This window comes from Chiroxiphia lanceolata, chromosome 5 (assembly GCF_009829145.1).
Source record: "Chiroxiphia lanceolata isolate bChiLan1 chromosome 5, bChiLan1.pri, whole genome shotgun sequence".
NCBI lineage: Eukaryota > Metazoa > Chordata > Aves > Passeriformes > Pipridae > Chiroxiphia > Chiroxiphia lanceolata.
The window spans coordinates 53,990,384-54,016,106 of record NC_045641.1 but is presented as its reverse complement, the minus strand read 5'-3'; the positions used below and the strand labels follow the sequence as shown (position 1 = coordinate 54,016,106).

General features: G+C 39.0%; 1 protein-coding gene across 5 annotated transcripts in view; it reads right to left on the bottom strand.

Moving 5' to 3' along the window:
• LARGE1 (LARGE xylosyl- and glucuronyltransferase 1) overlaps window positions 1–25,723 on the bottom strand; it is a 273,696-nt gene that overhangs the window by 15,757 nt on the left and 232,216 nt on the right. For all 5 annotated transcript variants that reach the window (XM_032687802.1, XM_032687804.1, XM_032687801.1 and 2 more), the window contains 3 exons: window positions 20,592–20,747; window positions 8,903–9,066; window positions 4,187–4,465 (listed from right to left, as the gene is read on the bottom strand). In XM_032687802.1, the coding sequence (XP_032543693.1) occupies window positions 4,187–4,465; window positions 8,903–9,066; window positions 20,592–20,747 (599 nt within the window). The remainder of the gene's footprint in view (window positions 1–4,186; window positions 4,466–8,902; window positions 9,067–20,591; window positions 20,748–25,723) is intronic.

Sequence of the window (25,723 nt, the reverse complement as noted above, 5' to 3'; positions counted from 1 at the left end):
CTGATCTGGGAGTTGAGACATGCTCAGACAAGAAGTTCAGCAGCACTGACTTCTGAGTAGAATCACCTGCCTCTGATGTGCACCAGGTGACATATAAAGGGAAGAAGCAATCAGTGCTGACATCCAGGTGTTGAACCTCAGTGACAAAGGACAACAAAGGACATTTAAACTGCGATTTAAATTGGGAGGATATGGTAGAGAAAGAAACACCTTCAATTTTCTTCTGGTAACTTGGCTGGTGGTTTGCTTCTTGGACAACCAGCTGAAACTCTCTTCCTACTGGAAGCAAATTTAACTTTTCATTTTCTGTGGGGTGATTTTTTTTCCTGTTTTGAGTGGGGGTGCCATTTATTGGTTGACTGGTTTTGAGATACTTCGAATAGGAAAATTTTCACTGTTGGTGTTGCCAGGTATGTGGAATATAATGTAGGGAATTAGATTTGGTTGTTTTGCTAACTAGCACTGTAATTCCATGTAATTCCTGAACTATCCTTATAAGGGGTGTTTTTTGGATTTAGTAATATTGATTCAGTATTTGTTTTCCTTTATCTGTTCTTTTCCTCCCAAACCCCAAAATAATGATCTGTGATTTTATGAAGAGCTCTCTTGCCCAAGAAACCATTTCCCAAGTATCTTTGTGTTCAGAGCCGATGTATGTCATTCTGACACAGTGAAGGTTGGGTTAAATTTTAAATCTACGAGTCAACTGTATTTTTCGCAAAGCAGTGAAGAAATGAATCTTAAATCACAAGAGTTTCCTCATGGGTTGAATGAACTGCAGCACGTTGATATCAATCTTCTCATCTTTGTACTTATTTTCAAAAATTAATACGGAATTCTCATCCTCATGGAGACAGATTGTAATATCATTCCTATTTCTGGAGGATAGAGAAGCTCAGACACAGGAAAAGCAGCAACCTAATCCTGAAGCACTGAACTCATGAAAAAAAAAGGAAAAAAAGAGTCCATTAATTAAAATTAGCTTCCACCATCAGGACTCAGTAAGTGGTTGGTTGGAGATAACAAACACGGCAGTCACAGAGCTTGTGGTAAGAGTTGTCAATCCACTGTTAAATTCATTAGAATGCTTTTCCTCTCTGCAAGAGCAATGAATGCATAGCCTACAAAGGCTATCAGCAAATAAAAACCAATAGGCACAACCTGAACTATGTCTCTTGCTGAGATGCTGAAAAACAGCCAGAAATACTTCACAACTCATGTTGCAGAGGACAGGTATAAAACCTGCAGATAGAGATTGGATGCCAGGTCCCAATTCATGCAAAATGTGTCACTGGAAGCAAAGGGCATATTTTACACAAATGTGTCAGGAAAGAACTTCAGTGTTAGCTGTGATAACTGTAGATAAGCAGCCTGTCTAGTAATTTTATGTTAGAAGTCACTGTAGCTTGACCCTAACACCTTACTTGTAGCAACTAGAAGGAGCCTTTACCTCTGGGGCAATGACAAGATGACCTCAGTAACTAATGAGGGAAGGCAACAAAAGACGTTGACTCAGCACAGACCATGAAAGTGTCTGAGTTCCGTAAACAGGAAACCTTTAAATGATACATTTCTTTCCTTTTGTACTTCACAGAAGAGTAAGGCAGGACTAAAAGGCTGTTTGATCGAGATAAAAAACATTGAAATGGTCTTAGCAGCTGTGAAAAAGCTCAAATAGCACAAATCCTAGTGCTAGCAACAGATACACAAAAGGACAGGTCCATCAGCTTCTCCTTCAAAACTGGCTGTAAGCTTTCACATACGACACATTCAAAGTATGCTGAAAATGTTTTTCAAAATTCCTTTCTTTCTGAGAATATATTATCTGCAGAGATACAATATGCAATATATGTAAATCAGCAAACTCGCAGGGAGAGGGACTTTGGCTCATGCTGTCCAAAGCGATGCCTGAAATACCACACTATTTCTAGTTGTTTATGGTTGTTCTATCTGAGCAAATGAAGATGAAAATGTTTGTACATCTCTCTAAAAAACAGTCGCTGCCATTCAGACAGATAGCACTAATCAGCTACTTGCAGAGGCAATGGGAACAGTCAATGCAGAAAGACACAGGGTATCCATATTTAAAATAAACTCACTGTACCTCCCTGCTACTTTGTTTAGAAAAATCATTATTGAAAAAGCAACAAAAGTCTCTAGTACAGGCACAAAAAAATTCCACTTCCTTTTTAAAGAGCTGATAGTAGCAGATTAGCAATTCCATTATTCCCAGGTAACGGAGAGTCACTGTCAGAGTTAAGGTGATATAAGCCTCATAAAGAGCTGTCAGAGTAACACAAAGTCTCAGATGCAACAGGTCTCAGAGAGAATCTGTTTTTTTTCTGAAACATCACCCATGGGTGGCATCACTGTGCATTTAGTTCTGTAATAAATTTATCACAGTACGAGAATTATTTCTATGGTTCTAGTAACTCAATTATTCTGTTGTACATCATTCTATCTTCTTCCTTTCATTGCTGTTCCCATCAGTACACTGTGAAGCAGCATGGAAGAGCAAGTTCCTTTTTTATCACTAAATATCAGTACCAACAGCTGCTACCCTTATTGTGTCCAGCATTGATCTGGAGAGATATAACAGTGTGCAGCACTAACATTGAAGAAGACAGAGAACTTAACAACAACTCTCCATACATGTATCTAGAGATAAATAATGTGTGCAAGGGAAATAATTATTTTGGAGTCCTCATAGCACAAGCTGAAATGAAATGTCCCTAAACTAAGAAGGAAACAAGGTAACACTCTGTGATAATACTTCAACGATACGATTGATATCCAGAGTCTTAAAAGATAGAATGGTTTGGATTGGAAGGCACCTTTAAAGATCGTGTAGTCTAACCTCCCTGCAGTGAGCAGGAACATCTTCAACTAGATCAGGCTGCTCAGAGTCCCATCCCACCTGACCTTGAATGTTTCCAGGGATAGGGCATCTACCACCTCTCTGGGTAACCTCTTCCAGTGTTTTGCCATCCTCATTGCAAAAAACTGCTTCCTTATATCTTGTCTAAATCTACCCTCTTTTAGTTTAAAACCATTCCCCTTGTCCTATCTCAACAGGTCCTGCTAAAATGTTCGTCCCCATCTTCTTATGTACTGGAAGGCTGTAATAAGGTCTCCCCAGAGCCTTTATTTCTCCAGGCTGAACAGCCTCAACTCTCTCATCCTTTCCTCATAGAAGAGGTGCTCCATTCCTGTGAATAGTGAATTTGGCCCCATACATGTCTTGTTAAGTTGTTAAACCTGAAACAAAGAAATTCCTCCATAAGTTTATGATACCAGAAGGTGTATTTTCCTTTACACTCCAAAACCCCGGGCATATGAACTGAAAGGGAACACCTACAGGCAAGCCCTCACTGGAACACTTCGATCAACTTTCACCAAATTAGAACAGAGAGGAAAAGCAAAATAGTTCAGGACTAAGGAACTGATATCCTCCTGTCTGGCCACAGGGTGTCCTCCTTGCTCTATGCTTTGGCCTCAGATGACCAGCCTCTGCAGGGGAAAAAGGCCTTTATTAAAAAACAAAGCTCAGTTAATGGATCAGAGGTCTGTAGTTTGCTCAGCCGAACCTGCTCACATGCATTATCATACAATGTACACTGATGTTACTCCTCCCAGTTGCCTTATGCCCATTATTTTGCGTTGACAGGTGCTGGCATTGCAGTCATATTTTTGAGCTGGTTAGACTCACAACCTCTTTTCAAGATAAGGAACTGGATTAAGAGTGTGTCACAGACAAAAGTTCAGTTATGCTTTGCATGTTTTTTCTGTCACTGACTTTAAGAACGAGGGATGTTTAGAGAAATCGCTGGGTTCACATCTCTGCTAATACATGATGCTCTTGGACATTTAATAATACTTAATCCAGTTCAATTTTCAAATTGATTCTTCTGCAGCTCTGAGGGAATTATTCTAATGGCTAACAGGGATCACATTTAGACCCAAGTTTTTTCTTTCATAACCATATTGCTTGACTCCCAGTGACAGCCCTCTTCCTTCGCTCTAAAAATTCTTGTGCGTTGATGGGCATTCTCACACCTCAAACCTCTACAAGCTGCTTCTTTCAGATCTGCTCAGACTGCTTTGTTTTGAGAGTATGCGAGAAGGGTGGGGGGTGGAAAGGCTGAAATTGCAGGTGACACTGGTAATTGCTCCACTGTCCATTTACCTGAGGTACTCGTAGAGTCCATACATGGGCAAGAAGTCAATGTCAGACAGAAACATGTATGGTGTGCTGATATGTTTCATGGCCACATTCCTTAGGAGATTCACAGGATAGAACTGGCCCTCCTTGTACACGATATGGTAGCCAACATTGTGGCGGCTCATCAGTACTTCCGAGCCCTGAGCGTAGCGCAGAAATTGCTGGGCTTCTGCATCAGAAAGATAGAGTGCCAGGCTGATTGGACCTTCCCAGTGTTTGCAGATGGCTTCAAGCATCTGGAGCCTGAAAGAAGAAGAGTGAGAATGAGAAAAACTATCTCCCTGTCTGGGACTCTTTCCCTGGGTTCATCTGATCAAATGCAGATATCCTTCTCTAAGTGAGACAGACTGAGGACATTTTATATGCTGTGCAAAGTGCAAAGCAATAAATATTTCCACAGCACAAGTCATCTCATCTAAGATGACAAGTTGATGTCTCCTGGACATCTGGACTGCACCTCAGATATGCCTATTTCACCGAATCCAAGGAAACCTAAGATGGCCCTAGCTCAGATGCACACATCTACAGCTCAGATACCTAAAGCTTGGTGAAATCAACACTGTTGTTTTCTGCCTAAAGCTTTGATGCTGCAGGAAAACCCACATGGATGATGGTATACCCAGACACCTGATGGGAGTTTTGAGCAGTTGCAGGGATCTGTCCACCTGGATCTACTTACAGAATAGGGGTCTTGTAATCTTCAACAGTGTCTAGTGCCCAATTCACATCTCAGGTCAACCTGTTCTTACACAGTAACATACTACATCGTTCTACAACAAGCTTGTGGAAGATACAGGTGTACAGACCCACAGATCATTTTAGGAAAACTTTCCCCAAATTTTCGTAAGGTAGTTAGTCATATCCTAAAAGCTGTTAAAATGACAGGTAAAGGGAACAGAGACTTATGTGAACATTTACACTAACTAGAAGACTCACTACCAGGGAGAGGGCAAAAGGATGGCACATTGATAGAAATGGGATTTACTTTTAATAGGGAGTAAGGAGGGAAGGAATGAGAGACATGGCATTGCTGTGGAATATCAAAAGAACATTTCAGACAAAACCATCATTAAAACTACTAACTTGTATATGTTTTAACAGTATCTCAAATTTCATTAAATTATTTTTAAAACAGGTTGTATTGATGTATATTTAAAAAAAATTCCAGCACTTACAATACTACTGATGAAAATGACAACAAAAGATTTCATATGCAAACATAAATCAAACCCAGCCTGGTCCAAATTGTTTAAGCACTTTGGATAATTCACAGAGAATTGCCTAGGGATTGAGATGTGCCCCCCAAAAATACAGTGAGGACTGATTACAAAGCCTCTCGAGTTAATACAAAGGGAAATGAACCTATGCAGCCTAGCCAAACATTCTATTAAAAATTAGGAAGAGTAGACCATGCAAAATTATTATATTCTCTCCGTTCGAAATCCATGACTCGATTTTTCCTATTAATATTTATATAAAACACAAGAAAAGTTTTCTGCATCATCATAATCAGAGAAAATAATTTCCCCTTTCTGCTATCTTCCTAAGCTTTACAAGAAATTATATACTCATACCAGTAAACACACAGTCTGACTTAACATTAATAGCTTTTTCCTGCATTTCTGAATGATCGTGATGACATCTAAGGTGATATAATATTTTTTTCTTAAATATGAGATACTGCCTCTACTAGTCTACACTTGGTACATTACTCTCTTTTTATTTATTACTGAAACAAAGGCTATTATCAACCTGAAACATACAGACAAATTTGAAACACAAATCAATTAAAAAAAATCTAAAAAGTATGTGAAGGCTTTAGACTTTTAATTACACAAAAAATAAATAGAGAAAAATACTTTTTCTTTTTTTCTTGCCTTTTTCCAACATAGTGAAAACCTATTAAACAGGAGACTCCAAACATCAGCACTCAGATTTAGAGAATTGTTTTAAAAATGCAATACTTGCCTAGAAAAAAATGCAGCAAATTGCCTTTTTAAGACTCCACGTGGTGGACAAATGGCATACAAAACTTATTTAAACAGCACACCTGATAATGCCTGCAAAGTTTTTCGTGAGAGCTAAGTGGAAACTGGGTTTTGCTGGTATAAATTTCCAGCTGGACTGCTTAGTACCCTTCAGAATACTCCATTTTGCTGTGTCGTTCTCATTGACAGGCTCCACTTCCATGAGTTTGACACAGGGACTATATGCTAGGTGATGCTCCAGAACCTGCTCTCTTTAGGTTGTTATAGCAGTCTCATTTGAACATACACCCTAGAATTATGAGTTTCTAAACACAACATGACTAACTTATTTTGTTTTTTTGTTTTTTTTTTAGCAGTCTTTAGGAATGCATTCCCTTAATGACTTGAGATAAAACAAATGTACTGCTGTACTACATAATAATGAGATCACGATGGTAATTTTTTTAAAGGTCTGTTTCAGCTAATTTTGCTGGAATTCAATTGTTTCGTGACATTGTTTTTATTTTTCTTCTGAAGAATACTCAACTGATTTCCAACTCATTCTCACCCAGATTTCAAGCAGTGTATTGCTAATCACGTCTTTTCCCCTTCCTGACCTCACATTTTGGTAACTCCTACTCTGATTTCTGAACCCCAGGTACATACCAAGCCTTTAAAAAGGCTGCCTAGCCAAAACATGAAAACCATAGTGACGCAACTCAGCCATTACTCAAGGGAATGCCACATCAGTATAAAAGATGACAAGTAACCAATAATGAACAACACTGAATGAAGTCTGTCTCAAAGCTTCTATCTAAAGACAATGTTAGCTCTTAAACTGCATCCCTCTCTTCCATTCCCCAAGCCTATAGGACAGGCAAACATAGGTCTGTCATAATAGTCATGTCAGTCTCATCTCTGACAGGACTATAATTGGAGATGCTGGGAGTTCTTTTTTTGCTTTTTCTCATCTCAGATAATAATTTCAAAGAACAGTGCAGAATGTAGTGTACAGCACATTGTTTATGTACATGTCATCTTACATCTGAGACACTATTCTTAAATGTCTCCAGCTGCGCCGGAGGAGTTTAATAAAAGTGGTTTAAAGAAGACAAAAAAAAAGTAAGGCAGTAACTGAAAGATGTGAAAGAAAACAAAGCAGCTAAACAGCTCTTTGGTATGATATTATTTATTGATTTTAGCTGAAAGAAAGTATTTCCAACTCAAATCAATAATTTATAGCAACATACCAGCGAAGTAGGGAAGATTTTTCCTGCATAGTATCAGGATGGCTGTTCTCCCTGCATAAAAATGTGTGGTTCTGTCTATCAATAAAAACATGTGCCCCAGTGAGGATCCAGAAAGGGAAACAGATGCTCAGACTTTGCATCAGTGCCAGTGAATCAGCACTAAGCCCCAGCTCATTCTTTTGAATTAAATTCTGGGGGGAAAATATACCATGTGCACACACCAGCTTTACTAATTTACTGTGGCACTCGCTCAGGGTCTGGCTTAATTTATTTCAGTTTTTTACTCAAAGGTTTGTGAACACTTAAGAAATGTTTCCTCCATTAAAAATCAATAGAACAGACACTGATGCACACAGCAAATCATAACACAAAGTGCAGGATGCAGTGCTGAGGCACCTGTGGAACAGAATACTCCTCATTCATTTCTGTTTATTTTTAAAACAGACTGTAAATGTTTTGTTGATCTCAATTCTTATAATCCTCCTGGAATACTGCTGACCTTCTACCAGTGTAGCAGTGCTATTATTCACAGGTCACGTTGTATTCTGTATGTGCTACACTAAAGGAAATAATCAGTTTCTGGCTAATATTCAAGGAGCTCTGATTTGTTTTGTAACACACTCTGATAGCAGTAACTACAAAATTTGGACTAAATTCGAACTGAGAAGCCGGAGAAAAAAAAGACTGATAATTCCAAAATTTCACAAAGCTAGCTGATCCAGACTGGAAAAATGACAACTAATTGCAATGGTGGGAATCAGAAAGATGCAGGTGGAACTTGTCATGAAATGGAATTTTTCCCCTCAAATGAAATACCAATTAAATTCCACTTTACATCAGAACTAAAAGTTAAAATGCACTTCTGAAAATCAACATTTGTATAAAGATGCAATGATTTTGCTCAAATAGAGATTTTTCATTTCACGCTAGCACATTAAAAAAAAAAGTATAATTTTTGACTTCCTAATTTGAAATTAAAATGTTTAGTTCTGACTCTCATTATGAGAAAAATCAGTAACTGAAATTTTCTGCAAGGAAAATGCCAGTGAAAGCAAAACTAATATTCTCTAATGAGGAAATACCATGTGTAAAAACTTGGGCAGTTAAAACTGCTTGGAAAATTCTATTATAAACATCCCCTGTTTTTAATAAGTTGCTGCAAAACTCCATACACTAGTAATGCCTGACAATCCTGACAAGTAACAACCCCTGCAGTTCCAGTACTCAGACTCTCATGAACTCTACTCACACTCATGTGTGCACTGCAGAGCTGAAGTCTGGATACATGTCTGGATACATATCTACCTGTGCTACTCCTAATTCAAGAAAGGTCTTTACAATACAACATCCAAGTTTCTACGAAAGTGCGTTTTTGTTCGCACCAAAGCATTACATAGTTAGATTGCTCTGTAAGAAAACATTAATTGTCTCACATTTCCTGATGAACAAGAGCTTTTCCCTACCTGTCCATTGAAAGTTGTGCCACCAGTGTTACATCGGTGTTGTCTGAAGCAGGCTCGTATTCGTAATGTAGAAAATACAAATGAGTGCGATGGACGGTGAAACGTTCTCGACGAAACTCATAGCACAAGTCATCCTCGTCCAGCTCAGATAGCTGTTTCTGGAGCTGTAAGGAAAGAGTGGACATAAAGATAAGTTCTTTGTAATTATTTTAGCAAATCAGAGAGAACGACGAGGTTGGGAACTTGCAGCCTACCTGATGCAATGGGGAATGGAAGCAGAACACACAAAGTAGAAGGGTTTTCCCAAGCCTTGCAAGTCAGTGGACAAGAGATTAGAAAAAAGGACTTGCAAGTAAATTCGTAATACAGACAGACCATTGTATTGTGGTCTATATATTGTATATATTACCTCTATTACATACATTCAATATCCAGTCTAGCAATGAAACAGTGAACAAGTTGAATAATTGCAAAGTTTCAGAGTTAATGCTCCAACGTGATGCATAATTTCATCCTTACTAGAAGCAGTGTTTCAAACTACTCATAGACATACTCCACTAGACAACACTCCACAGCAGATTAATACTGCACGTGCTGCACTGAGCAATTCCCATTCTGCTGCCTCTGTTGGAGAACAGTAACTGATGCTAGGAGCATGGACAGACAGCTGGAAAAGTAACATCTTTAACTGATAATTACTCCATCTCTTGAGATTTATGCATCTGCAGTAGTTCAATTTTGCAACGAAAATATTCTTTCAACTACAGAAGTGCCAGAACTAAGCCTATACCTTTAATGGGATTTATGCTTCTGGATACTTAGTCTGAGAAATCTGGTGGATGGTGGATTGGCAGAGAACAGGTAACTTTTAGGCTCCCTTGAAAACCAAGCCCCTTCAAAGCCAAAATGGGCATCTCAAAGCAATCTAATCCCAAGTCTCTTAGACACACAGCTTTAAGAGAATAAAAGTTTAGCTCTCGGGAAAGGTGAAAGTGAAAAATAGACCAAAAGTTTATGCAGCTGACCAATTCCATTCCCAAACTAATTATTTGGGGGTTGGACTACATGATCATTAAAAGGTCCCTTCCAACTCAAACTATTCTATGATTCTAAGATTCTATGATTTTAAAGCCAAACATCTGGCTAGGCTATTTAAAATGCATTCACTTAAAAGAAAAAAACAGTCATACCTACTGAAAATGTAATGAAGATAAAAATTTTATATGGTCTTAACAGTGAAATTGAGTTCTATTTCTGTTGCTCTAGACTGTAGGTTACTAATAAAGATATAATTTTTATAATTAATTTCTGAAAAGCATCCTATAAGGAGAACAGTAAATGAGCAAAATATTCATCAGAAAACATGAAAAATACTCATATAGGAATTTTACAAGTTTTGATAAAAATCACAATGTACCTCAAAACTGTTTCATGCAAAAGATATTGAATTATAGACATCTTTTTGTCCTGCTCAGAAGGATTTAAAGTAATAGTTTCACCATCTTCAAGAAAAAAAATGAAAAATGTAGATATTTTTTGTTCTAATACTGTGTTAAGACAAAGAGCTGTTGTTCTTGGAACTATAAACATAATGCTTGCCAATATGTTTACAATTGAATGTTTTCCTGTGAAGGCTGATGGAATAATTCCTGGTATTTTCCTGTACATCACTATATAATCTTCTTCTGAATAATGGAAATACAAACTTTGACTTCAATGAGTTTTGGATCAGACTGTCATTATTCTGTGCTATTGTTCTGCACAGATCTTAAAACATCCCTCGAGAGGGACAGCTTTTAGAAAGATGAGAGTCCGAATCTTGCCAAATCTTTACTCATGCAAAACTTCTATTGAAATCAAGATCTCTTTAGGTGGAATAGAAATCAGGAGTTTTTTTACATATCCTTGGAGTTTCGTTCTTTCTGCTTTACAAACCATCATTCAGCTGAGCCTGCATTTTATTTTCTAAATCACATTCAAACAATATTTGAATAAATTCAATATTTACAATAATGACTAGAAAGTATATCATATCTTTCTGTTTCTTTCTTGAAAAGGGACCTTAGTACACCTTTAACAGAATTATCAAGGAGATGAATAAAATTTAAATGGCTAAAACAACAGCAATCCACATTTTAAGGGTACCTTATTATCCTGCTGTATGTACAAATGACCAGGCTACAAGATCTTAATTGCACAGCAGTTATTAACCAGGCAGTCACTGAGTAATTATCAGATTGCATTTGGGTTAAAATTCAAGAGGCTATAAATACTTGAATATGAATTCAAGAATAACATTTGGAGCTAAATTATGGCTTTGTGCACTACTGAGCCCTGGGTTAGGGGAGGAGAGACAACTTCTTAGAGGCCCCACCATTTTGATGGTGAAACTCACCAAGTCACCAAGTTGGTGATGGAGGTGAAGGAGAGAAGCAAACAGCAGAAGATCCATTCTGCTACAGGGAAAAGGAACTCTTGCTCTTTCCACTACATTTTGTAGCGTCAAGGTTTTGTTTCTGTCCCTCTTCATGTCCAAAGAAGGGCAACAAAGCTGGTAAATGGTCTAGAACACATGTCAGTGGCTGAGGGAACTGTGGTTGTTTAGTCTGGAGAAAAGGACGTTCTGGGGGGACCTCATTGCTCTCTAAAACTACTTGAAAGGAGGTTGTAGTGAGGTGGGGGTTGGTCTCTTCTGCCATGTCTCAAGTGAAAGGATGAGAGGAAATGGTCTTAAGTTGTGCCAGGGGAGGTTCAGATTAGATATTAGAAAAGTTTTTATCACTGAAAAAGTGGTTAGTCATTGGAATAAGTTGGCCAAGGGAGGCAGTGGAGCCAGCATTTCTGGAAGTGTCCAAGAGGTGTCTGGATATGGCACCCGGGGGTATGGTTTAGGGATGATCATGCTGGTGCTGGTTTGACAGTCAAACTAGATGATCTTGAAGGTCTCTTCCAACCTTGAATATTCTGTGATTCTATCCTGTCAGACCTCTTCTAAGGCTGAAGCTATGCTCATAGTCTGAGAGGTTTTCCTTGTCACTTCCGATGACACATGCTCAGTACTGTATGTACTGTATGTATCTTCCCCAAGAGAACAGGTGAGATGACTGTGTCCATACCCTTGGAGAGAGTGGTTCCCAGAAGGACTGTGGGCATGATGTGGTCTCCTCTCCCCAGCCTCTGCCCCCAGCACCCTTCCATTGAGAGCAGGCAGGCTGCCAGGGGGAACCTCCAGCACAAGCTGTCTGAGAGCCCTGGATAATACGCAGGCATCACTTGGCAGGATCAGACACACAGCTCCATCATCACTTTGCAGGAATGCTTGTGCAATCCTTGCTGGTTCATACCATGAGCCTAAACTGCTAGGAAGCCTCAGGAGCCGTACCCTGCTGGGCAAATGCAGTAGGGTGTGCCTGTTCAGGTAGGACAATCAGCACAGGATGGGCTGTGGTTTGCCCTGTAGCATTGTCACTGCCTATATGCAGTGTGCCTTAAGGGTGGATGGGCCTATCCTGCAATGGTGAGGCAAGAGCAGTAGAATACAATAGCATGTGATTATCCATATGAAAATTCCTTTTCTACTGGAAGCAATGCTGGAAATACGAGGCACTCTGGATTTGGTCCAGCAAAACCCACAAGATCAGAAGTTATCTCACTGAAGCTAACAGTATGATATGGAGAAATTATTAGGACCAACAGCTCAGTGCTGCACAGTTTTATGCAGTTTAAGAGCCCTTTTTCCTCTCTCACTCATTCATATATACATTCAGATAACCATGCACCAGTATCACATATAAAGGCTGCTTTCTCTCTACTGTAATGGGACACATGCCACCTACAATTACATATTGCACACAGTCATATACCATTTTTAACACACAGATTTGAAATGAAGAATGTTAAAGATGCAAAACATTCAAAAGACAGGGAATCTTCTAAGACAGACACACATATACCCTTACATTTATCTCTGAGTTACCTCATATTTTTTTTGTCACATCATCACATAAGATTTCTTTAATGATATAATCTTTTCTACAGCATGCATATTAAGTGGATCCATTATTTAAAGTCAAAGAACTTGTGGCTTTGTTTAAAGTTTACTCCCAAATTATGTCTTCTTGAAAAGATGTGTTTATAATGGCAGCACTGACAGATGCTTACTTAAACACAGTGCACCACCAAAATAAGAACCTTAATATCAGCTGGATTTGATAAAAAGATGGCATTCCCACTATGGACCCCTCCATTATATTTATAATGGTATGCCTAATATAGCAAAGACTTCTCAACCCTAGAGTGACAGCAAGTATTCTCATAAGCAAGTACCTGCCTAGCATAAGATTCTCTGTTTCTACAAGAGTTTCAATGCTAAGGCTACTTGCCACTGAGCCTGTGGGAAATGTTACCGCTAGGAAACACTCTCAAAGTTGAAAAATGTATTATTTTCAGACTGTGTATGGTAGATGTTCTCTTAGGAAATACTGTAGTGGGAAACAACACATGCTTTCATTAGCATCATGATGCTACGTGTTTCAGAAATAAAACCAGCAGCCATGACATGCATAGTGCTAAAACAAAGAGACAAATAAATAAAGAAATATAGGCTAAATTACTTCTCTGGGCAAGGAGCTGTTGCAGGGGATCAGGCTTCATCTCAGGAAAAGTAGTCTTTGAAGCTAGGCTGGCCAGAGAGGTGTGGCAGGCCAGAAGGTATTCAACTCTACCAGAGATTGCCATGATATTCCAGGTCTACTTGTCTAATACATTTCTATGAGATGAGGTGTTTTCTATCCATACGACAGATGGTAGCCCCATATGATACCTGCCAACACAACATGTACCTCTCACTGGCAAACTGGTTAGTCTGCTCACAGAAATTCCTTCCTAAGGCTGTTCCTAGTGTAAGCAAATTTGTGATTGGCTTAATTTTTTTTCTAAACTGCTGTGTCACAAAAACAATTTACTTCCCACCAAAATCTGCAGGACTTCATCTCAGATGAGATCAATTAAAAATCCAGGATCAGAAGTATTTTTGTAAGGATTAGATATTTAAAAAAAGATCAAAGCCCATCAACAAACAATGTTATGTGTCTAGAGGCTATTTAGATCTTGGGTAAGGGGATAAAACCCGTAGGCATCTCACTCTCCTCAAGTGTTTAAGGTGAGGTGAGGTGACACTAGGGTTAAGTCACTCAGTCAATATCAACAAACAACGGGAACTGAGCAGCTTAGATGAAAACTCTGACCTTTCAGATCATCTTTCCTTTTCCCAGGTGTGTGCAGTAAAGTTTCATTGCATAAAATCAACTCAGCCACTGAAATGAAAACTAACACCAGCCCAGGATGTAACTATAATCTGGTTATAAACTGCAGCAGTTTCACTTCTCCTGTGTGTCTGTCCCAGTTCCCACCAGTAGGCAATTTGGATTGCAACATTTAGCACTTTCATAGTGTGTGAATTAACAGTTGCCTTTAGCATGGCATAAACAAAGCAGATGATGATGAAGAGAGGAAAAAGCATTCATTGAGTCTTGTTTTGGATGACCTACATAAAGTACTTCTGACTTCTCCAATGATTAGTAATAAAAGCCAGACTAATCCCATGTCAATTAAACTTTTATTCCTCTCACACCATAAAATTTTGTACATTTGCTATGGGTCAAATTGAGCCTTCTGTGAAACAAAGCTGTGCTAAGGACAAAGAGGATTGTGCCTGAGCAAGCCTACCCGGCAAGAGGAATTTTTTGCTGCAGCATGTAAAAACGGCTAATACTCTTGCTAAATGGAAGTGATGGCTTATCCTGACTGCAAACACTCAATATAACTGAGAACCCAATTTTTAGGCATGTGTAACATCTTAGACAGTTCTGTATGTATGAAGTACAACTTTCTTTGATCTTAGCTGCAGATGTCAGATCTTGGCAGATCTCTGCATCTCCTTTCCCCAGGTCCCTGACAAACCTTCTTGGCTCAGCTGTTCCCAGACCTCCCTTGCAGCACAGTGTCTTGACAGGTAGGTCTACTCACTAGGAGATCTACAGGCACCCATTAGTCCTTTCCTCTTCCTGGTCCACACACTCTCTCCAGAACTTGTCTCAACTCTTTACTTTTATCCTTTGATCTACGTTTCATCTCTTTTATATGTGAATCTGGATTTTTTTCTCCTCACTACTGTCTGAACATCACTGAGGGCAATGGATGCCCCTCAGAACAGACCAAATGCAGGTTCCTGCTCTCAGCTCTACTGTCCAGTCAGAACCTGTCATGGAGCATTCAGAAGAAACAGTCACAGAAAACATCAGTCGTTGTCCAGGTGCCCTCCCTGCAGCATGCTCAACCTTGCATATATCACTGGAATATATCTAATCTGATCTGATGTATCCATGCACACTTCTAAGAGTCTCCAGAGTTTGAGCCTCCTTAAAGAAAACACTACTGGCAATGTGTAAACCGTGAAGAGGTCATCAGAAGTTGTGGTGTGGGCAAACCTCCAAGCTTCTCCCTATGTTTCACTTTAACATTTTTTAAAGTGTTTTTTAATGTGAGAAAAGGAAAAAAAGGAGCAACAGCATGACAGAAAAAATCCCAGTCCACGTGATCCCCCATTTAGCAATACTATAAACAGTTGAAAGCAGTATAATGGCAATTTTCAGGCAAGTAACAGGATGGGCTACCAGCTCAGCATTTAATAACAGCAACAGTTATAATAATAGAAACAACACACCTGGGGAAGTCAGGATTTCACCTCAAAACTGCCATATCCCATATGTTTTACTAGAGAAAGACTATGGCATCACAAAATAGCAACTTTAAATTCTACAAATGAGGCAGTATTCTGAAATTCAACAGGAGCAAAGGGCACTCAAAGCATCAGTCTGCAAGTTCAAAGCTGTGTTACTGACTTGAAAGCTCCCTTTGCATGCTATTTTTGGTCATTGAAAAAATTGCTAAATTTGTTAGTAGAGTTTATACTGTGTGGTACATTGCTGGAATCTCCTGCTGTTCTGGTGGACACTGTAAGTTGGCATGCACAGCCTTTTGCTAATATTAAGAATCTCTGGTTTTGCAGGAAAAAAAGTAACTAAGTAAAAACATATTTAGTATGTAAGTACACATGTAAGCAAGCGTGTTCAGGGACAACTCGATTTTTTTACACTGTTTCTTTGTATTGTTGATTTGAAAATTTGAAAAGAAAAACCTGCAGGCGCTTTTTTTCTCATGTGTTTTGTCAAAGTCTTCTCTAATGGGAATTTACTGTCCTTTTCTTAAACTAAGTGAAATCAGTGATACACTTCCCACTTATCTTGCTCTGGGCTTTGGATCAGGACACAGGCTTCACTAATAGGGGACACCCCATTCAACCTTCAGATTTAATGCTTTGGCAGAAGTACCTGGTGAGAAGCTGTCTGCAGGAAAGAAGTTTTATGAGAATGCTAAAAGGTTGAGTGTGTGCCTCTGTGCTAAAATCAGGCTTATGATATCTATCTCAGAGTGTAACTATAGAGATAGGCTGGAAGATCCCGTTGAAATATTTTAGGCTTTGCAGTATGTCCTTTAGAATTAAATGCTGGATATAAGCACTCAAAGCCAATAGAAAATGTTCAAATTTGAGATTATTGTAAGCTTTGTCTTTGTGGATTTCCCAAAAATCTTCTGCATTGCATTAAAATAAGAAAGAAGAAGTGAGAATGGGGCAACAGCATGGAATAAGTAGGATGGAGTGACTAAGGACATGCTCCAAGGGCCTCTTGAGTCAATGATCGTGTTTACAGGAGGATTTGGTTCATAGTCTAAATTTTCCACCCAGAATCTGCACAAAAGACAAAGGGATGATTGTAATACCAACTTGCACAGAAGAGTCTGCTCCGTGTAATCTCATTTTAGCATATATTGAATAACAGGGACTTACACTTACTGCTCCATGGCAAGGAGCACATGGCAGGCTCCTGCTCACAGCTGTCCCTGCAACCCATAGGGTCTTTTAGCTTAAATATTTCAAGGAAAGGATGAAGCATGCATGTACACATAGACTACATATAAGCATTTTTACATAAACAGAGAAATTACCTCAGTCTGTATTTTTTTGTCTTCAATATTTCAGTTTCAGAGCCCTATTTGTTCTATTCATTCCCATTTGCAATGCTTTGGAACCTAATAACAGTCCTGCTTGGTGCAGCTGAAGATCAACATCTGACTAGACTAGGACTGTGCAGCACAATACCTAAAGACTGCCTTCAGACCTCTTGAAATTCACTCTGTGGTATTATACTTTTTTAGCAAATATTAGAAAAAAAAAGTACTAATACCTCCACATGCATATAGATAAAGTATATATTTAAGCATACACGCATTCATATGCATACACAGAGGAAGAGAGAGATTAAAGTGAGGTCCAATTACCTTTTAAACTACTGCCCCTTTATATCTCTCTAGCACTGTAAAGAGTCCTTAAAAAGGGAAGACACATAATTTACATTCATTTTAAGGCCATCTCAGTACTGATGAGAAGTGTAAAGGAGCCTCAGAGAAACAGAATCAGCCCAGCAGTACCCACTGCCACACTTCCTTTTCATGTTTTACAGATATTTGCACTACAAATGAGATGTCTTAATTACAGGTTGAATTTTAAATAAAACATCACTGCAAATATTAAACTGTAGAGAAGCATTGGGTGGTATATTGGAACAAGACCTTAAAGGTAGCTTCTGATGCAGCCAGACTGTGAGTGAGACTCACACCAAGCCACTGTTTCTTCCACAATAGGGCTCAGTGCATTTAGTGCTAAAATAATTCTCTCCAATTATAAAGCCAGCAGAACTGTTCTAACATTTTGTCCACTGGTCAGAAGAAGCACAGGCACTGGCAGAGAAGCAAAGGCAGCTGAAGGAGCAACTTTTACCTATATTCACTGCCTAACATCATAAAGTATGGCTGTGTTTTGGGGATGCCAGTCTCAAGTTGCAATTCAGAGAAGAAAGGAAAAATAATAGGGAAAAAAAAGATAATGCAAACAGCAATTCCTACCTCATATATACCTGAATTCATAGAAATTATAGCTTTTTATGTAACATACATGCTTGTGAATCCTTACAGAAATGTATGGCTACATCTTATCAGACTAAAAGTTCATCCAGCCAAGCACCTTGTGTCCAGTTGTGAGCTGGCTGCCTAGAGAGGAGCATAAAAGCACGGCAAGTGTACAGCAAGGCTTTCTCAAAACACTTCCCTAGACCTGAACTTGTGGTTCAAGGACTTTCTGCACCAAAGCTAACAGCTCCTGACTGATTTTCTTTCCATGAAGAGTCATTTTTGAGCATATGTATACTTTTAGAAACATTACCTCCTGCTCAAAGCTTCATCACATTGTGCGTGAAATGCCTGTCTTTGTTTTGAACCTGTTACTTGCTATTTCCACTTCATGTCCCCTATTTCTTGTACTGGGAGGAATGACAGTGGCTCCCTGCTCACTTTGCTCTGCTTCTGAAGATTATCTTGCAATAGATCATGGGAATGTGCTGTATTTAATAGCACACCTGTGACACTGTATATGCTACGGCAGATAGAGTGAGAGAAAGAGTAGTTTTCATGATAATCCTATACTTAGGGTCCCATAACTTCAATGCTGAAACTTGCTGTCTGTATTCTACAATAAAAAGGACATAATCAAGTTTAAACAGGAGCTTACATCAAGGGGAACTAATAAAAACCAATGCCTTCTCTTAAGTGACAAGTCTTAATCTTTCTGAAGTTAGATTTTTTTTCTATATCCAATTGTTTTGATAGAAGGCTATTAATTTTTAGTGTCTCTTGGCAAGTTAGGACTCATATATTTTTATATGTCTAGCTCATTCTTTTCATTTTTTTTTTATAATTTATAAATGGAGGAATGAGCTACATTTCTTTTTCAGACACAAGTGATACCATATACCATATTGCGTTCTACTTGTCTTGAATAAGAAACAGTTAGTCATTTCCAGTGTCTGTCAACTAGATACAAGTTCAGTAAAATGAGACATTTAAAACTTTAAGGACTGCCATTTACAGGAAGAACTTGCATTTGCTGTGCACTGCTCCCCAGTAACTTGTCATCTGGAATAAATCTGTTTATTAAGGATTTACAGAGCTCTGGAAAATATAGCAAGAAATCCGTGACTGCGTTCATACTCTTCGAACTCACAAAACACATTGTGAATTCAGTATAATTTTAACCTGCATTCTTAAGTGTGATGAAGCTATGTGTTGTTCTGTTGTCTTTTTTTAATGTCTCACTCACCTTTTCTCCTCTTATTCTACCCTCTACTCTGTCTCTTGTATCTTGATGGCTCTGATGGTCTTTTATCTCATTCAGTTCACTTGATTGTCTAAAAGCCGCTCACTCTTGCAGAGGATTTTCTTCCTCCATGTGCTTTTGCTCTTGTGGTGTGCTTGCTTTCCCTCTCTCTCATTCTCCACCTGCTTCTCGTTTCTCCCACTTAAGCCTCACTTCTTTCAGAAGACAGTGGTGTGGTAAAATATGTATCTGGAAAGCTGTGCCTTGGGCTAAAATATAATCTATCCAATCTCTCTTTATTTAAAAATATGGGAATGGCATCTCCTGGGGTCATTTGATTCACAGGCTAAATGGAAACACTACCAGCCCCTATGATGATATTGATTGTCAATTACCTCAACTGCTAATGTGGACATGATACTGGCTTTGCTTAATTGATTTATATATAGACAACGTTGTATATTTTAGGAATATTTTTTTCCTGAATAAAATGTTACAGATTCCTTTTTATTCCCTTTCAGACTATGTAGTCAAAATTGGTACTTGGTCTAGAAATCTCCAGAGACCACATTATACACAAGGAGTTCATATACATCTGTGTATAAACATTTCGGTGAACAGCTTTTTACTTTGGAATTATATGTACTAAGGCATACACACACAACATGTGTCTAAACATCCTTGATTTCAGCCATTTTCAAAGGTCTGAAAGGTTCTGATTGCAAATTTTATGCAGATACACATAAATACCACTTTGTTTAGTTAAGGGAAATACAGAAAAAGCCTGCAGTCTCAGAGCCTATGTGTATCTTGAAATATTCACACATTCTGTAGTCTGCAGTATAGCAAGAACTCATGGACCTAAATCCAGCAGTCTTGGTATGTTCATTTCTTCTTCATTATTTGTGCATTAGTATCTACTACCCAAAACTGACATCACTGTATACTGAACAAATACACAGCAAGAAACAAGACCTTCTCCTGAAAAGTTTTAGGTTTGTCCCACTGAATCACCATACCAGCTGCTAAGATAAAAAATGAACTCTACCACAGCTGAAACCAGGAAGAGGTCTAAGGGTAAGATTTGCAGAATTGCCTAATGGAATAAGAGCCCAAACACTCATTTTCAGCTTGTGATGTTACCTTTGTTGGAGATTTTTAAAGGGCAAAGTAGACCAAAAGAAGCATCAAAACCCAGGGTAAAGATGAGATTAGTACAACAGTTTCACAGGGGAGAAACTGAGGCACATAGAGATTAAATGATTTGCACAGCGTCACTCCTGGAATATGAGCACTGCCTTCAGTTCTCCTGAGTTCCTCTGTCCTGCAATAAGCACACCACAAACTCCAAGCCTTCACACAGCTTGTGCCTTGTTTGAACCACCCTTTAAACAGTCAAGCCCTAGACACCCTACTTACATTTTCACTGTTAATGTCTGTCTCACTGGGGCAGCCAAAGAGTTCCCGTCTCAGCAAATTCCCATCATATTCCAGGAATGTCAGGTAGAGGTTGCGGAAAAATTCCACGTGCTTGTTTTTCACTCGCAGCTTCTTTGGTGAGTTCCAGTGAATCACCTCAGAGGGAGAAAAGAGAAAAGACATCCTGCTGTTAGAATACAGATTTGCTTTACATGGTTTTTTTACGTGTGTTCAGTTTGCTGCCCTCCTAAAAACAGAAGAAAAACAACCCACAAACTACACAGACTTCCTTCTGTCTTTTTACAAGGCAGGCTTTGCCATATCTTTCACAAGTAACTGCATACTCTAGAGGTGATGTGCTTTTGAACCTCCTTCACAGTATCACCTGCACATTTGAGTGAGGGTGCTGCTCTAGTTTGTGAAGCAACACCTCATAAATGCTTCCACAACTCTAATCACAGAGCTGCTATGGACTCTGCTGAACAAGATGGAAGGACAAGGGACATAGGGATGTAGGTATTAAACATTAATCTCAAATTTCCACATGACTGTTTCTGCTAATGAAATTGATTCACTGTTTCAGGCCAGGCAGACTCTTGTCTGGTTAGTTATTGAGAAGAAAAAGCTTGAAATTAATTCCTATGCCCATTTAAATAGTTCAAAAAGGACTGAATCTAATCTGACTTCCTTTTTACCATTGCTTCATTTAAACAAGACTGATCTCTGTTGCGTTAACACAACACAGCGATGCAGTACAATGCTTCACCCTTTAAATTCCAATTTCTAGCAGGTATTTATCCTCTCCTAATGGGAGATGCTCACACTGGTCTAGATTTAAACTGTAATGTTGACATAAAGGGCCTGGTCCTCATTTACATTGAGGCAGCTTTGCACTGGTGCCAGTGTGAACGAGAATGGGGCCCTAAGGAAAAACTAAGAGGGAGCCAGAAGGGGCTTGCAGAAATGACTTCATTTTATAGGGGCTATATTTTAGACAATAGAAAAAAAAAATCACCAAATACTTTGTATTCACTTCTATTCCTGTGACTTCTAAAGAGATTAAAAAAAAGTCTCCCTTGGGAGTATTTCCAAGTTAGGAGTTCTGGAGGTTCTCTGAATGCATTAAGTTAATTGTGTGAAGGCACTGTGTCACGCAGAGCCACAGAGCTGCAGTGCCAGCTGCTGAGCCGGCCAGCTTTGCTCTGAACATCACATTTGTGGGAGGGAACACACAGAGCTGAAGTGCAGCACGTAGAACAGAAGCAGCCCAGAGAAGATGAACGCCCCTGGCGTCAGCAACACAACTCCACAGGAACAGGGAGCTCTCTGAAGTCATAGTATTTGTTGCCCAGTGAGTGGACTGCAGGAGGAAAGAGCAGGATGCAGCCTGAACTTTCCTGTACTGACTTCAGCAAACAACATAGTCTCTCCACTGAATATTTACACTGCCATAAAAGCTATGGCACTCTTTTCTACATACCCAAAACCAGCGAAAATATCTCTTGAAAAGAAAAACTTTATTCCTTCCTGAGATTTCACTGCTGAGGCTATTAGGATGTCAGAAAACATACATGCAGTTAAAGAAAATTAACTGTAGAGAAAAATGATAATGTCAGAAATTGGCAAATTGCTTTTTCTAGTTATAGGAACACTTTAAATCAAGCTTAAGATATATCTACATGCTGCATAAATTTGGGAAATTATTGGGACAAAAATACTTTCTGTAGGTATTTGTTCCCAGTAATGCTACATTCTTTGCTGGTTTTACATTTGTCCATATGTTCAGAAGTGTAACATAACTGTGAGGTAACATGTTGCTGCAATGCGTGGTGAAAATACAGAACACCACAAAAATGAAAGGAGCTTTAGTTAGGTAAGGGCATAAACTTAAAATGACAGATTTTCTCCTCTGAAAAATGGATCTTCAAAATCTCCTTTTTCATCCATTGTATTTAACTGCAGCAAAAGGCATTAATGCTCAGAAAAAACCCTCAACAACTGAATCTTGCCTCAGGGAAATGGGCACATGTAACAGAAATATAGGGCTGAAGGATCCTAAAGGGCTGCTTAGCAGCTTTACAGGGTACCAGTATGCATATTTACAAGCAGGCCTAGAATGGAAACTGTCTGCTGGTAACTTGTACTTATTTAAGAGTAGATCAAAGAAAGCTGAGAAGATGGCAAATGGGACAAAACTTGTTAAGAAAAATCTTTTGTGTGCTCTCCATATTGCTCCTACACAACATGTGAGTTTTCTTTTGAATGTCTTCACACTGCTGAGCACCCTGACCACCCTGAGACCTGGGGACAGTGAGCACAGACATGGCTAATGCATGATGATAACCTCAGTAACTCCCCCATGCTGCAGGAATTTCTCATCAACATACACTGTGTCACATCACAGCCAGGCAGTTGTTGGTCTCTACCCAGTTGTGTGGGAGATGATTTCAAACCCAGACAACTGCAGTTGTCAGTGAAAGGCTCTTTGCTGCCGTGCTTCAAAATTTGTTGTGTGTAGAAGCTGGTAAGTGTCAAGGGCTTAGCTGGTGGTTCAGATCTGATCAGATTTGAAGATGTCAGGATGCTGCATGTATATGAATGTCAGGGGAACCTGAAGTGAACTGTAGAAATCTGAATGAAGCTGATGGTTATCCAAAAAAGCTGATTTTTTGATCAAGAAAGACAGCACATGCCAATGCGTCCTAAAGATGATGTGCTAAAGAACATCAAGGAACTATGCAACCATCTGGATGACCTGAGGTAGGAAAACCACAAAGCAGCTCAGGCAAAAAAACAGGCTGCTTTTCAAATGTAACACAATTAGAGAAATACTATGTGAGATATGAAAGCATAAAAAAGAACAGCAGGTTACAAAAAGCAACAAGACCCTTAAGCACTGATATACAACACTACATCCAAAGACCATATTCTTTTTATGCAGTCAGCCCACAAACTCACCTTCAGTTCTGACTGTCTGATATGGTCTATTGCACCACCAGCTACAGCAGAAATTGTGCAGGCCAAGACATTCTTGTATAGCTTGTCATGGGCATGAGTGAGGTACATAAAAAAGGCAATGGGCTGCACAGGTAAAGCTATGGCCACTGCATTTGAAACTTTATTGTGCACAACAGTAAACTGATCGGGGGAAAAAATGATCAGTTGGCAAAAGACTACAGGGAAATCAGAAAGAAAAAAAAAGTCACTTTATTAGCAGACTCTCAGTGTTATCTCCACATTAAAAAGAGAAAGTCAATCTAGAAACTAAAAATCTCATTATTGCAACATCCCTTTTCCAAGGCTGAATAGCACCATAATGCTGCATTTATTTCTTCTTCTATTTTCCCTCCTAGTTTCTAAGCTATTCCAGAGCTCTGTAGGCTTACAGAGAAAACTGCAGCTGGAAATATAAAATTCCAGTGCCATTAGCTGGATAGACACTTTAGGAAAAATCCTAGCCTTCAGGCTGACCTACGGATCCTTCCCACTCTTGATCACAGCCTCCTGAGAACTAATAAAAAAATACACTTCCTTAATCTTCATTTAGCAATTTAAGTAGTGAAAGATCAGAACTTAAAATTCCACATCTATTTAACACTTGGTTAGTTGTCATTAAACAACTTGGCACTATCCACATTTCTGTTAATACCATCCTAGTTAATCAGCAGCCGTTACCACTCACTGATTACACACAGCCATCCTCCTGGAACACTTCCATACGTTTGTGGCCTGGTGAAACAACCTAACTGCACCAACAGTTCCCATTTATTCACCAGGTTCTGACCCAAAGCACTTAAACATTGACACAGTTGGAGCCTCATGGACTGGCAATGGGGTCTGAGATGGAAGGTGAGAATGTTACATGCTGGTAGAGTCTAGGAGGGCTCTAAGGTCAGTCATCTGAATGGAAATACACTGAAAATAAAAATCCTAAATCCCCTTATTTTAACATCTGCATTGTCCTCTCTAGAGAGATTAAATATTTCAAACCTGATGTTCAGATCACTAAACAATAAGTGAATACATTACATACACTTGAATACAACATTATTTCTGTAAGTACCTTTAACCATCTTTTTTTTCCCCTGAAGCATTTTCTCTCTCAAAAAGAAGTATGTGGCCAAATGTTTCCTTAACCACAATCTCTGACATTTTTTTACCCAAAGACACATCTTGGTAATTTCTCACTTTGCTTCAGCCCTTACAAAATCAGAGAGCACTGGATATCCTGTATAACTATATACTTTCTTCCCAGACTGAAGGGTAAGAAATAAGAATAAATTAAGGCTAAATTTCAGCCTAGAGAAGTTTAATTTTGCAAAGCACTGAATAGATATGCTTAATTAAGCCCATGAGCACTTCACAATTTAGGTAAATAAGTGGTATTTTGTAAACAGGGAGATTTCCTGCTTAAAAACTTAAGATTCCTTGCTTAGGCAACCAAACACTTTCCACTGAAATCAACAGGAGTTAAATATTCAGCAAGCATGCACAGTAAAGCCACCTATATATATCACTTTAATGCCATCTCAATAGACTTTTTTACAGGCACATATTATTGAAAAGTTTAAATATGCCCCAAATCACCCTGCAAGCATGCAACACATGTGTAACTTATGCCTCGATTAGACTTGTCTGGAAACTTTATTTTTAAACTGTGTTTTATCAGAAATGAATGGTTTAATAAAAGAACCAATTTCCTCAGAAAGGTTTGTATTATTCATAAAAAAGTTATCAGGGAGGTTTCAGAGTGACATTTCTGAACTACGAGAGTGGAGGAGACTCAGGTTGGAGTAGCCAGCAACCCAGAAGTCCAGACATTGCTTTTTGGATGTGGGATTCAAATCCCTGCCCTGCCTGATTTGGTGCCCATGGTCCCAGGGATTACTTTACTCCCCAACTTACCGCCACTGCTGTAAGCTGACAGACTGCCCCTGCTTTGCACTTTTCAAAGTTCTTACTTTGCTCTCAAAAGGATTCTTCAACTTCTCTTCCTTCAACTCCTGTACTAATGTTTAAGGAGGCCTCTTGCCTGCAAAAACACCACTAATAAACCCACGATGCTCCTTGTTTGGTAGGGTGGAAGCACCTTACTGACTCCAATGCTCATTTAAAGGAGGGGTATGTTTAAC